At 42.8% G+C, this 15131-nt stretch overlaps 1 protein-coding gene across 2 annotated transcripts in view; it reads left to right on the forward strand.

Moving 5' to 3' along the window:
- Window positions 1-1740: 1740 nt before the first annotated feature.
- grm7 (glutamate metabotropic receptor 7) overlaps window positions 1741-15131 on the forward strand; it is a 278774-nt gene continuing 265383 nt past the window's right edge. For both annotated transcript variants that reach the window (XM_088071072.1, XM_088071069.1), the window contains exon 1: window positions 1741-4123. In XM_088071072.1, coding sequence (XP_087927198.1) covers window positions 3623-4123 — 501 coding nt within the window. In that variant the 5' untranslated portion in view covers window positions 1741-3622. The remainder of the gene's footprint in view (window positions 4124-15131) is intronic.

Below are 15131 nucleotides of genomic sequence, written 5' to 3' on the forward strand. Positions count from 1 at the left end.
CAGGTGCACATCAACACAGACGGGTCTTTCATACACAAAGTAGACGGCAGTTAAGTTGGGGTTTTTTTGCCAGTATCTTGTTTTGGGGCGTTTTTTTGTTGATTTTGTTGATTTTGGTAGCGTTGTTATTATGGTCTGCAGCTGAGGAACGACATTCTGGTTAACCTGGTGATTCAGCGTAAAGAGGCGAGCGTCAGAGGGAAGCAGCAGTAAAGCAGCATCATCAGCCTACTGGAATATTGGTTTCCCCCAATAAATATTATAATCGCTGCCGAGAGTTTGAAATCAAATATTTTATCATCAGTTTGTTGGGCGGGTCAAAATACTGCGTTACCCATGAGCCTCAGCTGTTGCTATGGAGAGGAGGCCAGCCAGAGGTGTGAATGTGTGGTTGAATTTATGAACAACACGCGCTGCCATGGCGACTGAATTCATACAGCATCGACCCAGAATCCGAAAGTAAATTGATTTCAGCTGCAGTATGTTTGTGAAAGACTTTGATCTGCAGCTTCAGCTCACCGCTGCTGCAGATTTAACACAAGTTAAAGCTCTGATTTTCTTTTCTTTTTTTTGCTGAAATGCATGTTGGGAGTTGATTTCTCTCCTTCAGCTTTTGTGACCACAGACTTTTTGTGCCTTTTATCAGAGAATCAGATGACTCAAACAATCAAAGTTACTGAGAGAAGAGCGTGTTAGCTGTGCTGTCATTGACTTTTTTTTAAATACATTATGTCCCCCATTATGGGGTGGATCCCAATGATTTATATTTATAAAAATGACATAATAAATTAGAATATAAATGTGTTGCTGAACATAGTTTAATGGTAAATAAATCACCTTCAGGGTCACAAAAAAACATAGGAGCTTCTTGTTTTTTGGTTGGACGTGAGTGCAGAAAAATCACATCCTGTATTTAAAAGTAGATTTGGACTCAAAACATTTCTGCCAGCAAAAATCACATTTTTTGGAAAAGTGAGTGAGAAAGCTATGAACGATATTTGATGTCCACATACTTTTGTCTGTTTCACCTGTGGCTGTTTTGACCATGACCTTGCTTATTAACCCTGTGAGCTGGGCTTTGATTTTTTAATTATTATTTTTTTTAACTTGTGAAAAGGTAATCAGCAGCTTGGCAAAAAATGTCCTGCAAAGTGCAAGAAAATAACCTGAAAATTAGCTTAAAAAATTATTAGAAAATTATCAGAAAAACACTATCTATCAATCTATCTATCGATGTAGATATAGATATAGCTGAAGATAAAGATATAGACATTGATATACAGATAAAGATATAAAAACAAACTGACCACACCTCACTGAAGAACTGAACTTTAACTTTATTCAGAGCGAGAAACGTTTTTCGTCTGGAGCTTCTTCAGGTTCAGTGAAATTAAGAGAATATTCACAGGTCTGATAAACACACAGGAGTCACAAGACTAGTTATAAAAACATTTTTATTGTTTTTTCAGCGTTTTCAAAGTGTATCAATATCATATTTTCTCAAGTGAGCATGATTCAAAATACAAGACAAGATTTACAAAACATAAAAATAACAGCAAGGATTTCATGACTTAGAATCAGTGTAACAATATTCACTACTTATATTTACTCGATCTTTTCTTATACACATAATTAATATAAATATACAAAAATATATTACATCATATACCAAAGAAGAGAGTTAGCGGGTGTCAGATGTGTTGTGTGTTGAACGGTGACAGCAAGGATAACTCAGGTGACAAGAAAGGGGCCTGAAAATTAGCAAAGAGAGGGAGAGAGTCTTTAAAACAATATTAAAAAAACAACAACAAATAACTATCTATCTATCTATTTGTCTATCTGTCTGTCTATCTCTCTCTCTTTCTCTCTCTCTCTCTCTCCATATATACACACACACACACATATATATATATATACATATATATATATTATATATTATATATTATCTCACGTACCAAAGAAGTTAGCGCGCGTCAAACAGGTTTCTGTCAAACAGTGAAAACGTGGATAACTTTTTGGCGCTGCAGGTTTCGACTCTGCGCTTTATTTGGTACCTTCCTTTTGTTTTGTTTTCGTCCCCTTTTCTTCTTCTTTTGTTTTTTTTCCACGTTTCTTCTACGAATTTATGCAGTTTGACTTCCACATTATTAAAAACTGCTTTATCCACGGTTCTCACAATGTTCTCACATGGACGCGTTTTTGTTTTTAAGAAAGACTCCTCTGTGTTTAGTCGGTCGTTCTCGTCTAAACGTGACCGAGTTCAGTTTTTTATGTCCAGTTTTAGTCACTAACTCAATAATTGCACTTTTTCTAACATCGTGTGAACATACAGTGAAGGAATCCTAACCGGGAGGAATTTCAGCTGGTTAAAATCTGCAACCCTGCCCGCAGGATGCTGCTCAATCTGCCTAAATCTCACACACTGGGCCCGTGATTTAAAGAGGTCTGACCTCATGTTGTGCAATCTGCACTTTTTATTATTTTACCTTCATGAGGAAAAAACGTCCTTTTCTGTCTGAAACATGTCACACAGCTGTTTGTGGGGATTAAACATATCGCAGATATTTCTGGAAAAATGAAACAACTACGCTCTGTTGTGTTCTTGTGAATGCAGCCATTCATAATAACAGCATCCCTCCATAATTCTGCAGAGGAAAAATGAGCTTTGGTTTTTTGCTCTCAGCGTGTTTGTGCAAATTGTTTTGGCACCTTGGACTGATAATTACACGAACGCGCGTGGGCGGAGAGTGCGCGTGTGATTGCGTGTGTGTGTGATTGCGTGTGTGTGTGAGGGAAAGAGGGAGAGAGAGAGAGAGAGTCGTTATTCAGACAGTTTGAGCGCAGAAATCCTGAATCCCACAGATCTACTCCTCTTCTTCTTCTTCTCGCTCTCCTCCGCGCGCGCAGCAGCAGCATCTGTCCGCAGACAGACAGACAGACAGACAGACAGACAGACAGACAGACAGACAGACAGGTGAGTGTGGAGCCGGGCTGGAGGAGAAGGAAGGAGGAGGAGGAGGAGGAGGAGTATCTGTCACACACGGCTCGGCTCTCAGCAGAGTTATTTCGTGCACTCAGCAGCGCGTGCGGTGCCGCTTTGACGCCTCTGCGTCCTCGCATCTCGGCTCGAGGAAACTATTCAACCCGCGTGCAATCCATCCGCAGGTGTGACCACATTTTTGTGATTCTTTGTGAAGTATGACATCAGTGGGGGCCGTGGGCTGGGCTGCTCGCACCTCCTCGCGCGGAATACCGGGACAGCCTTCAGGACTTACCGGATCCGTTCCCTCCGCGCGCTGATGCTTTTTCTTTGTTTCTCCTCTGAAATCCCGGAATGGGGGCTCGAGCAACAAGCGAGCGTGCGTGCGTGCAGCGGCAGTGGCTCTGCGCACACTTCACAGGGATAACGCATCGGTGAGACGCTGGTTTGTGTGTTTGCGTGAAGCTGCGGGATTACCGGACTCCGGTTTGTGGTTTTTCTCTGCTGGATCGAGCTCGGGGATGAACTCGGCTGCTGGATCCGGAAAACTCTCCTAAAAAGTGGAATCACGTTTTCGCAGCCGAAGTCAGAGGCGGATTGATTGAACTGTTGGTGTGGGTGGGGGGGCAGACGGATCCAGTGATGGGCTCTGAGGGTGCCCCCCAGCCGGGTTTTACGCTCCGGCTGCTCTGGGTGCTGCACGCGGTCCTGGACCTGGCCGGCTCCCAGGAGATTTACGCGCCGCACTCGATCCGGGTGGAGGGCGACGTGACGCTGGGGGGGCTCTTCCCGGTGCATGCCAGGGGGGTCCCGGGGATGCCGTGCGGGGACATCAAGAAGGAAAACGGCATCCACCGGCTGGAGGCGATGATGTACGCGCTGGACCAGATCAATGGCGACGAGGAACTGCTGCCCAACGTCACCCTGGGCGCGCGGATCCTGGACACCTGCTCGCGGGACACGTACGCGCTGGAGCAGTCACTCACGTTCGTGCAGGCGCTCATCCAGAAGGACACGTCGGACGTGCGGTGCACCAACGGGGAGCCGCCGGTGTTTGTCAAACCGGAAAAAGTTGTCGGGGTCATCGGAGCGTCCGCGAGCTCCGTGTCCATCATGGTGGCAAACATCCTGCGCCTGTTCCAGGTAGGGGGGGCGTACCCAGACCCAGATCCAGACCCAGAGTCCTCAGCGGGCTCTGATGACTTATTTAAGCATCAGCTTCATTCGTGTCTCTTATGTAACCCGCAGCTTCACGCAGCTTCACCAAGCTGCGTGAAGCTTCACGCTGCAGCGGCTTCAGCTGCAGCGTCACAAGCCGAGGCCCTACACACACACACACACATACGCACACACACGCACACACACACACGCATACGCACACACACACACACACACTCCCGCACACACTCCCGCAGTGAGCTGTTTCTAAGGAAAACCCTCTCAGAGTCACGCGTGGTGTCAGAGGCAGCACAATAACTGCAAATCACGGGATTCCATCAGTGTGTGTGTGTGTGTGTGTGTGTGTGTGTGTGTGCGTGTGCGTGTGCGCGCGCGCGCGCACTGAACATTAATATTAGTGAGTGCTGCTTCTTGACTCCAAAAAAGGAAACATGAACCATCACACTGTCATCAGATATCAGCTGATTGACTTTGTGTTTGCTGTGTGTGTGTGTGTGTGTGTGTGTGTGTGTGTGTGTGTTTTGTGGTCAGAATATGTTGCTCTTTCTGGAGGCTCAGTTCAGGTTGAGATATAAACATTTCCTGCTATAATGAGTGTTTGGAGGTTGGTGAGAAGCTTTAAGTGTTTTCTGTCATGCTGGATGTTGATTAAACTGTTCTGGGTTTTTTTCACTGGTTTCCCCAGAAACAGAACATAGTCTCTGTCATTGAAAGGCCAGCTCCACCAGCTGAGCTGCTAGGCAGGAGGAGAGTTCAGCTCCTCGGTTTTCTCTGTTTCTGACCACATCAGCTCTGCTTCTTGAACTGGTTTTATTCAGGATCCCTGGAGCCTCAGTGCTAACTAGCATATCAGCTGGTGTTTCCACCAGTTTTGAGCGTCGCTGCTGTAATCAAGGATACAATCAAGGAACAGTGGTAGCAAAAGGGCAGATTGCATTGATTACCTGCAAACATTATCACAGATATTTGTTTTTATTTAAAAATTAACAAAGGAACGACCATTAATGAGACCTCTGTATACTCTTTTTTGCTGACTCGACTTCTCCATTGTTGCCATCCTCTTTCCAACCTGTAGAAGAAGACACGCCCACTGATGATGTCACAGTTTACACATTAGGTGCCGGAACGAGGACAGCACCGATTTAACGTAATCTAATAGACTTGTTGATATGATAAGTTCATACAGTGTTATACGAATTAGTGTATGGAGGTTCAGTTTAGAAAAAAATACACGTTGATGACATTTCTTCAAACTACTCAAAGTTCACACAGTTCCAAACATGCATGTGGGAAACTCAGGACTTTTGTGAGTGATCCAGGACAGCAGCATGACTCATCATTGCACGGACCGCCTCCTTGTTTACTCCTGTCAGCAAAATAAGTGGGATATGCACAAGTTTGGGTGCATTACTTTTTTGTAGGAAAACATACAAACCAGTTATGAGCAGCCTGACTGGTTCCATTACAGATGCCTCAGATCGATTTAGAGGCCTGTTTGTGCTTCCTGCTTATTTTCTGAGATCTGAGATGTGTTTTTGAGTATTTGTAAGTAGAGCCGGGTGATATGGTTTTTAAAATAATATCACAGTATTTTTTAGGCTATATCACGATACACAATGAATATCTCAATACTTTGAAATCTCCTCTAAACTGTAAACTGCTAAAATCCAAAATTATTAAATGAACTACAGTTACAAATAAAGTAGCTTCTGCTTTAAAATAAAATGCCATAAATCGTTGTAATAATAAGCAGAGTGAAAGGGGGAGAGAGAGGGGATGACATGCAGCAAAGGGCTGCAAGCTGGACTCGAACCTGCTTAATCCACTAAGCCACCGGACGCTCGGAAAGGATATTTTATATATAAAATGTTTATGTTTGGTGGGGAAGAGTTTTTTTGCCGCCCTGTTGTGTCTTGAAACTATGTAAGACATGAACTGATCCACGGTTCCTTCAGGGGCGTGTTTGATTTGAGCTGGGTCTAAATGAGATTAGATTGAAACTACAAACAAAGATTGAGTGAAAAAAGCAAAAACAAGGGAAAAGGTAGATGTATTAGTCTGTAGCTGTTCACCTGCTCCACCTCAGCACCACTGATGTAGAAACAGGGAAAAAAGTGAGAGATGCAGAACATGTAAGACACGCAGAGTGAGTTACGAAAGCGAGAGATGTTAGACAAGACAGAGAGAGAGAGTGGTGCTGAAAGAACAGCTCCTCTGCTGTCGTTGGTGCTGAAAGAACAGCTCCTCTGCTGTCGTTGGTGCTGAAAGAACAGCTCTTCAGCTGTGGTTGGTGCTGAAAGAACTGTTGTTGGTGCTGAAAGAACAGCTCCTCTGCTGTCGTTGGTGCTGAAAGAACAGCTCCTCAGCTGTCGTTGGTGCTGAAAGAACTGTTGTTGGTGCTGAAAGAACAGCTCCTCTGCTGTCGTTGGTGCTGAAAGAACAGCTCCTCTGCTGTCGTTGGTGCTGAAAGAACAGCTCCTCTGCTGTCGTTGGTGCTGAAAGAACAGCTCCTCTGCTGTCGTTGGTGCTGAAAGAACTGTCGTTGGTGCTGAAAGAACAGCTCCTCTGCTGTCGTTGGTGCTGAAAGAACTGTCGTTGGTGCTGAAAGAACAGCTCCTCAGCTGTCGTTGGTGCTGAAAGAACAGCTCCTCTGCTCTCAGTGTGCCCTCTCATTGGTCTCGCTCTGTCTTTCTCTCTCTCTCTCTCTCTCTCTCTCTCTCTCTCTCTCTCTTTCTCTCTGTTTATCTCTCTCTCTCTCTGGTTCGTCAGTCGCTTGTTTCTCTGCTGCTGCTTGAACAAATCATCCTTTTCTTCTTCATTCTGCTAAAACCCTTTCAGCTCTTCACAGCCTTAATACGGCTCATAATTAGAGGGTATTACTCTGAGTTAAAGACCTCAAACAATCCTCTCTATCTCCCTCCTCGTAGCTCCTTTACTCTCCTCATTCCTTATCTGTGGTGTCAGAGCTTCGGTGCTGTGACGTGCACAGCATCTTCACACCAAATCTGCCTTTCAGTTAGTAAATGACATGTAGAGTGACTTGAACAAATCATCCTTTTCACACCGTCAGCTGATCCTGGAAAAGTTTAAGTGTTTATATTTCTGAGAAAACACAGTAATTGTTTGACCTTGTAAGACTGTTTTACTCTCGTATGTGTTAAATACAAAACCTGTTAAACTGGAAAGTGTCCTGTTGAAGCTGAAACTTTGTTTCATGACGTAATTTCTCTAAATTTTGTGTTGCTGTTTATTTCGATGCTCGTCGTCTGATTCATTCTTCCCTCATCTTGTTTCATTTAGGATATTGGTGATGATGAACTTATTCTTGCTGGCTTTGGGTGGCTCTTTAAAAACTCTGAAGTTCAGTCCAGACCCCCTCCCCTCATTCCTTCAGCTGCTAAAGATTTTTTTTTCTTTTTTCGGAGCCACAGCTTAGTAACTTTTGTGAGCTTTTCAAAGCTTCGTTTTTCAGGCCGGGATGACGCTCACCCGGTGAAAGCTGATTTCTGAAAAGAATTTAATGGCCAGGAAGCTGCAGAATTTAATGGCGGCCGGGCTCAGGATGGTTTTAATAACAGAGTCTGAAAGGCTGTTTCTCTCCAGGAGCTCGAGTGTTTCTTCCATCTCACATTTTTCAAAGCACACAGCACCAAGATGCTGCTGGTGTCTTTTTTCAGCCGCTCTGTGAAGGCCAGTTAAAAAATAAAAAACACAATGGGTAAACTGTGACCTCAGGTCAGGAAAATAAACCAAAATGAATTTAACTTTGAGAGGAGGATGTGTGCCTCTGCTGATGTTAAAACACAGGAATGAAATGAATTGTTACTCTGCACCACATTCCTCCCAGAGAAATATTTTCTATTTTGATTTGATCTATTTGTCCATCACACACACATTACAGAACAGCATCCTGCATTTCCTTTTCTTTTTTGTTTTTAGGGTAAGTGGGTCAGATATGAGGGGAATGGGAGGAACTGGTTTGACTCAGTGGGATGAAATGGGAGGTAATTATTTTCCCCAGTGAGAGAAAAGTCATCTGTTCCACAGCTGTTTTCTCTTCATTACGCCCCGTGATGCTCCTAAATGGCCTAGTTGGCACCGCAGTCACACCACAAACACATTAAAGCTCCGCTCTCTGGACCGCTGCCCCCCAAAACCCCAGCCCCCCCACCACCACCACCACCACCATGGTGGATCCAGGCTCAGGTCAGAGCCAGAAAAAGATTTTTACAGTAACATGTAGGGCAGCGGGAGGAAACCAGCAACTGTATATTTCTTCTCATCATTAAAGATGTGAATTTCAGTGGCCAAAAATATGACTGATAATAATAATAATAATAATAATAATTAAAAAAAAATAAATAAAAATAAATAAATAAATAATAATAATAATAATGTATATAGCACCTTTAAAGACACAGTTTACAAAGTGCTTTGGAAACAAAGTAAAGCGAGGTGATAAAATAATAGAAGTTAGTCAATAATGCCAAAAAAGGCCAGACAAGAGTTGAGTTAATCCAGAAGAATAAAAAATCCAGATGAATAGAAAATTTCAGAAAAATACCGATGTATCAGGAGAGGTCAAACGGACAAACGGACCTCCTCTCAACTTGAAAATAGCAAATGCACTTTTCAAAATGAAACTTTAACAAATATTATACATGAATATGACTTTCTACTTTAATTAAGTTCATTTCTTAACCAACATGAGTCCTAATCAAAACTATCAAATATTCATTAATTTACAGAATTTGAACCTTTTAAATAGGGTTTTTTTTGCATGATGCCACTATGTTTTTAGATGACAAAAAAACACAAAGAAATATTTTTTTTAATATGTTACATGCTAAGTTGATTGTGACAGGTCACCTAGTGGAAATAGCATGTATTTCCTCCATATGCCAAATATGGTCAAAATGACCTCATCAGTTGGAAAATAGTCAAAATGACAAATTCAGAGTCAAAAGCCCAGAATGACACCCAGAAATAATACAAGTCCTGTTTTTCTGCTCTGATGGCTGTGGGATCAAAAATGTCAGTTTGAATGGGTTTCAATGGAGCATTTTTGGACCTGAACAGTCTGAATGTAACTATTTAGTTTCCACAGTGTATTTTAGACTTATTGTAGGAGCTGAGCTGCAAATTCACTGATTACACTCAAATACACAATCTGGACTACATTTAGGACACATGCATCAACACACACACAGTTATCACAACAGGAAGGAGGAAAGAGACTAAAATGCAGCAAACAGACTCTAAGGGGTTAATCATGGTTCCGTGTTGCATGTCACTAATGCAGTTTGTGTGGGATTTAGCACTGTGACACAGGCTACTTTAAAATTGCCAAAGCGTGTCATAAAGATGGTTCAGCTCTGACATATTTTAGATGAACAATGGCTGAAGAAAATAATTCGCATGAATCTGTGATGAAAATAGTTCTCCGCTCAGACTTCCTCCTCCTTGCTTTCGTTTTTCTTCCTGTCGTTTGCGTCCTGTGTTTGTCCTCCTCCCTCTCTCCGGAGCTGAGCTTCATTAGGCCGTAACTCGACTCAGCACAGGTGCACATTGGCGAGAAGAAACGGGGTCATTAAGCCTCCCGTCACTGAACATTATGGACTATACCTCCTTTGTTGGCCATAAATTTTAGCGCGCATAAGAGCAAAATGAAAATGTATCTTCTCTCTGTCTCTCTTTTGAAAATTAAAGTTTTTTTCTCTGCTGCAGCTTTTTACGAGCTGCTGTTGTGAGGCAACATGTGCCACGTAATGAGAGTGCTAGGTGGGTTGGGCGTGATGTGTGTTTTGTGATGGTAATGGGAGTGAGTGGGCGGGATGGAGGCTGCAGCTCATTAGCTACATATACTGTGTTATGACTCCACCATATGTGACAATATTCATTTAGATAATGGGCTTTCAGCGCTTTTTACACCGAAACACACGTCCAATCAGCACTGCTGTTTCCACGCAGGTCACCGGGAACAAAGACTCGGACTTGTTTCATATTACGAGATAGTTAAACATGACACGATTAGAGAATTAAAGCAAAAACCAAACAGGACAAGTCCAGCTGCAGAGCAGAGGAAGAGACTGCAGAGATCTTTACTGAGTCTGTGGCAGCTTAACATCGGGGGGGCTGTGATGTCACGAGGCGTCTGAGGCTTCGGCCCCGAATATTTCATCTATAGCTCCAGATGTCAATATATGGATATACTTTAGGGCTCTCAAATGATTAATATTTTAAATCCTGATTCATTGGAGGATTTCAGTACTTTATCCTTATTAATCACAATTTTTAATCACATGTTCAATTCCATTATTTTGCAATACAAAACATTTATAAAGTCCGTATTTACAAGTTAAAGCATCAGTGTTCTTGTGCTGCATTCAGATGCCTTTAATTAGCATTTAAACCTCTAAACTCTGGGCCCTGCGATAGTCTGGCGACCTGTCCAGGTGTACCCCGCCTTCTGCCCAGTGACAGCTGGGATAGGCTCCAGCCCCCCCGCGACCCTTGCAAGGACAAGTGGTTACAGAAAATGACTGACTGACCTCTAAACTCTGAAACCTGAGACATTTTTATTTTCCAAAAAGAAAAGGGGGCAAAATATAACATATGAGCAACTTGGCAAGAAATACCCAGTGGATTTTAAAAAAGGGACATTTAAAGGGATATTTTTATTGTATATCTAAAATTATATAAAAGAACAAAAAAATTTTTATTTTTTTTTGCATTTTTTGAGGTTATTTTCTTGTTTTGTTTTTTTAGTTTTTCTTTTTCTTGTTTTTAGGTATTTCTCTGCTAACTTTTTAAATTAATTTCTTGCTGATTTTTGGGCCATTTCTTGTTAATTTGCATGTTTTTGAAAGTAATTATGCCAATTTGCTAAGGTTTCAAAGGGTCAAAAGGACCTTAATCACATTGTGATCAATGTGTTGACGCTGACAACCTGAATCATTTTCTCCAGACAAATGCATTGTGCCTTTAAAAGACGTCAGTTTCCGATCGTTAGATGCAAACAGTCTTTTTTAAAAATGTCTGGCACTTAAATTTATTTCCTTGTGCAACAAAAGCACGTTGTTTGAAAAAAAACATCTCAACATTCAAACAGGAAGCAAACAGCAGGCTCTCGGGTGAAAGTCTGGGGATTGTTGGACCATCCAACCCCCTCTCCCACCTGCCCCAAACTTTCCAGCTCCTTAGTTTACGTCTTTACCGGCAGCGTTTCAACCTGACGCTGTCTCACTGCGTTATACACTTATGGTGCCTGGCGGCATCTGATACTTCCACAAAATGTGCCTTTTTGCGTCACTGTATTTTGCTGTAATCACTGACCAATCAGCAGGATTTAACGAGCTGGGAATAAGAGATGGAAAAAAACAGGAGCGTTGGACGTCTCAGTGGATAAAGCAGGCGCCCCATGTATGAAGGCCGTGTCCTCGCCGCCGTGGCCGTGTGTTCGAGTCCAGCTTGTGGCCCTTTGCTGCATGTCATCCTCTTTCACACTATCTCCTGTCCTATCTAATAAAGGAAAAAAAATGCAGAAAAAAATCTTTTTAAAAAAGTGGGACGAAAACCAAGTGATTAGAATATATTCACTCATAATTCTTTAAAACACTGAAGGAGCTTTAAAACTCTCCTAAAACAAGATTCTCTGAGTTAAGAGATAAAAATAAGAAGATATAATAAATCTGCTTCAGCGTTCAGTCACATCTCTCTGCTGCTGTGAAACATCCAAAAAGGCGGGAGGAAAACACAAAATATCAGGTCAGAGATTTGTGCTGAGCAGAGAGCTTCTGTGAAATAACTTCATCTGATGATTTATGTTTCTCCGTTTGGACTCTCGTCTTCTGATAAAACAGCTGCAGAGTTTCCTCCTGGTAGTTTTTTTTACAGTTCAGACTTTGTGCTGCAGCGGTCGGTCCGTGCTCATGAATCAGATATCTGTTTACATTTTTATTTCCTCTTCCTCAAACAAGACCAAACCTGCGAAACAATTTTACTGACACAAAATCTCAATGTGGTTTCCAACATTTTTCCTTTCAGAAACCCTTTTTTTTTTAAAATCTCTGAGTAAACTGACTATTTTGCAGATTTTATGTATATTTTTTCTTTATATTCAAAGCATCACAATAATGATGCGAAACAGCTGATAATCTGCACAATTAACCTGAACAGTGGACACAATAACTGCAGAGAGTTTGTGTAAAATTAGTGATTTTCCTGTTTTCCTGATATATTAACCCTTTAGTACCTGAAAAACTTGGCTGGACTTCTTTCAATAACATGGAAAGAGGGTGACATGCAACTTTACAAGAAATGGCCCCTAAAATCAGTAAGAAATCAAAAAAAAAAAATTACTTGAAAATAAGCAAAAAAAAAAAGAAAAGTTAAAAACAGAAAAAGTTCTTTAAAAACATTTTTCTTTCATAAGTATATAATTATGAGAATCCTAAAAATAGCTTTTGTAATTTTTCCCCCTTTTTTGATCATATATAATAAACAGCAATTTTCGCCGCTGTGGTTTGGTGGAAGTTGAGCTCACAGGTTTATTTTGGCTCAGCCTGAAGTTGCAGAAAATGACAGTGATGGGATGTAAGCGGCAGAGTTTGTGTCCTGCTCGGCTGAACAGGCTTCAGAAGGAGAATTTAAACTGCATGACAAGAAGATTCTCCATTCAAACCAGAACCGATCCTGTTAGCCGGCGTGGCTGCGGCTGCAGGCGGGAAAGCCACCCCGGCTGCTCGGCGTGGAGGGAAACATTTCCTACCAGGCTCCGAAAACAGCCGATTAGACTGTTTAAAGTGCTAAATATCAGACCTGGGTCACACATTCTCTACATAATTCTGTGTGAAATATCCCACTGCTGGCATGAATATTGAGCAGCGCAAAGTTTAGCTTATTAAAAATGAATCGGAGCAGTTTGTGGGGACTGAAAGAGTCCGTTTCAGAGACTGCGGGTCCCTGCAGGGTGGTGTTTCTGAGTGGAGTCGTCTCTCAGGCCGGCAGTGTGCAGGTCAGGTGGCGCAGACACTAAAGCAGCATTTACTCCGGCTGTTTTTCATGTCACAGTGTGTGAGATTGTCTCATAAAGAGTGTGTCACACTGCAGGACATCGCTGTGCGGCCGTCACGCGGGCCGTGAGTGTGCGGTGAGTTACAGCGCTGCGATGGAAACAGAAATAAAGTGTGTGAGAGCAGAAACACGTCATCAGCTCGTGTCCTCCGCCAACACTCTTCCTGTGTGTTTATTATGCAGCAGAATGGAGACGGAGCGCATTTAAAGGGACAGTTCACAGATTCTCAACCAGCTTTGTATCAAAATGAGCCCGAGCCGAGATACTTTCAGACAAACAGTCAAACTGCGCAGCGCTGATCAAATATAAACCGAGATTCTGTTTCTGAGCTGTCAATTTTTGTCCTCAAGCGTTCTCTGAAACATACTCCTGCAGTTCGTATTGCGGTCCTCCACCAGCGGGAGCATTCATTGGTCCTTTGCTGTGCAGTGCATTCTGGTAGTTGAAGTGTTTCTACCTCTTGAGCAAAAGCAAGTTTTTTTTCATTGTTTTTACCAATTGTCTTCTGTCTCTGTCTGTCTGTGTCTGTCCCTCCTCTGATGGACGGCTGAAGGTTGTTCTGCTTCATACTGAGTCTCACTGAGAATCAGCAGTTCTGGCTGATTGATTAAGTGATAGAATTAGATTTGGATAGATCAGAAACACCTGGATGTGAGCTCTCCTCCTCGCTCGGTATCTAACGGCCGCTCTGACTGTGAGTAAGAGCTCTGCCTCTTTCTGGGACTGTATTCTGTATTTTTGGACCCAACACAAACTCATAACTCTTGGACACACTTTTTGTCTGACCTATATTCAGCGCAGTGCCACAGCCAGAGTGCTGACTCATCAAACCTGCACTCGTGTCGGCAGGCCCGCCCGCCCGCCGTCTGACTTTCATTACTTTCCAAACTCTTGCAGGTGAAGCTGCAGACGCTGTGTACAGAAACAGATAAAACCAGACTCAGGAGGGAGGCGGTGGGAATGTTTTGAGGTCACGATGCATTTCAAAACAAATTGGGCGGCTGCGATTGGCAAAAAAAACCCATAAACAGCTTCCCAGGTAGCTTCCTCTGCGCGGCTGCTTTCATCGCGCAGGAAGCTCCTGTTTCCTGAGGGCTGTTTGAAGGGAGTTTTTGATCTGAGCTCACTCTGTCGCCTGTTGCTGTGAGAATTGGTCCTCTACATCACAGGAAAAACCACATTAATGAATATGAATGACTTACTCTCTAAAACTCCTCTACGAGGAAACATTCAGCAGTTAAACTAGTATCCTCTAATGTTATTCCACACATCATCAATGCGTTCAAGAAGTCGCTGCAGGTCTGTGGAACAAATCAAACATCATCCAACGTCACAGTGCTGTCATACAGGAGGAACAGAGCACCTGCAGGTCCTGGAAAAGTCTTGAATTTAGGCCTTGTCCACATGTGGACAATATTTGAAAATATATCTGTTTCTGGCTTTTGTCCTCATGAGTTTTAGCTGAAAATTGACCTTTTATAAAACTCCTTTTAAGGTGAATACGTAGGAGCTACAAATGCTGTTTTCGCATCACATAACTCTGAGAAAGTTTTGAATCCACAATTCCTCTGTGAAATCGTGGACTACATCTCCCAGAAATCCCTCATACGTGGCCGCTTCCTCGTATAAGGGGCTCGCCTTTCCATCATGGCTCCATAACACGCCTACGTGGCCTTGGATTGGAAATAATGACGGCTAGTGCGGTGGCTGCAATAGAAATAAAGCTGCTGATGTTTTGAACATCCATCGCCATGGTTACTGGGATGTAATCACCAGAGGAGAAGTTGCACATCCCTCAGTGGAAACACAGTCATCTCTCAGCGTTGACATGTCGAAAGGGAAAACTTGAGTGTTTGCAGCCTCATGATGACGGCTTCTCTTCAGGCTGCCGACTGG

This window comes from Plectropomus leopardus, chromosome 2 (assembly GCF_026936395.1).
Source record: "Plectropomus leopardus strain MGB_pleo_1.0 chromosome 2, ASM2693639v1, whole genome shotgun sequence".
In the NCBI taxonomy this organism is placed as follows: Eukaryota; Metazoa; Chordata; class Actinopteri; order Perciformes; family Serranidae; genus Plectropomus; species Plectropomus leopardus.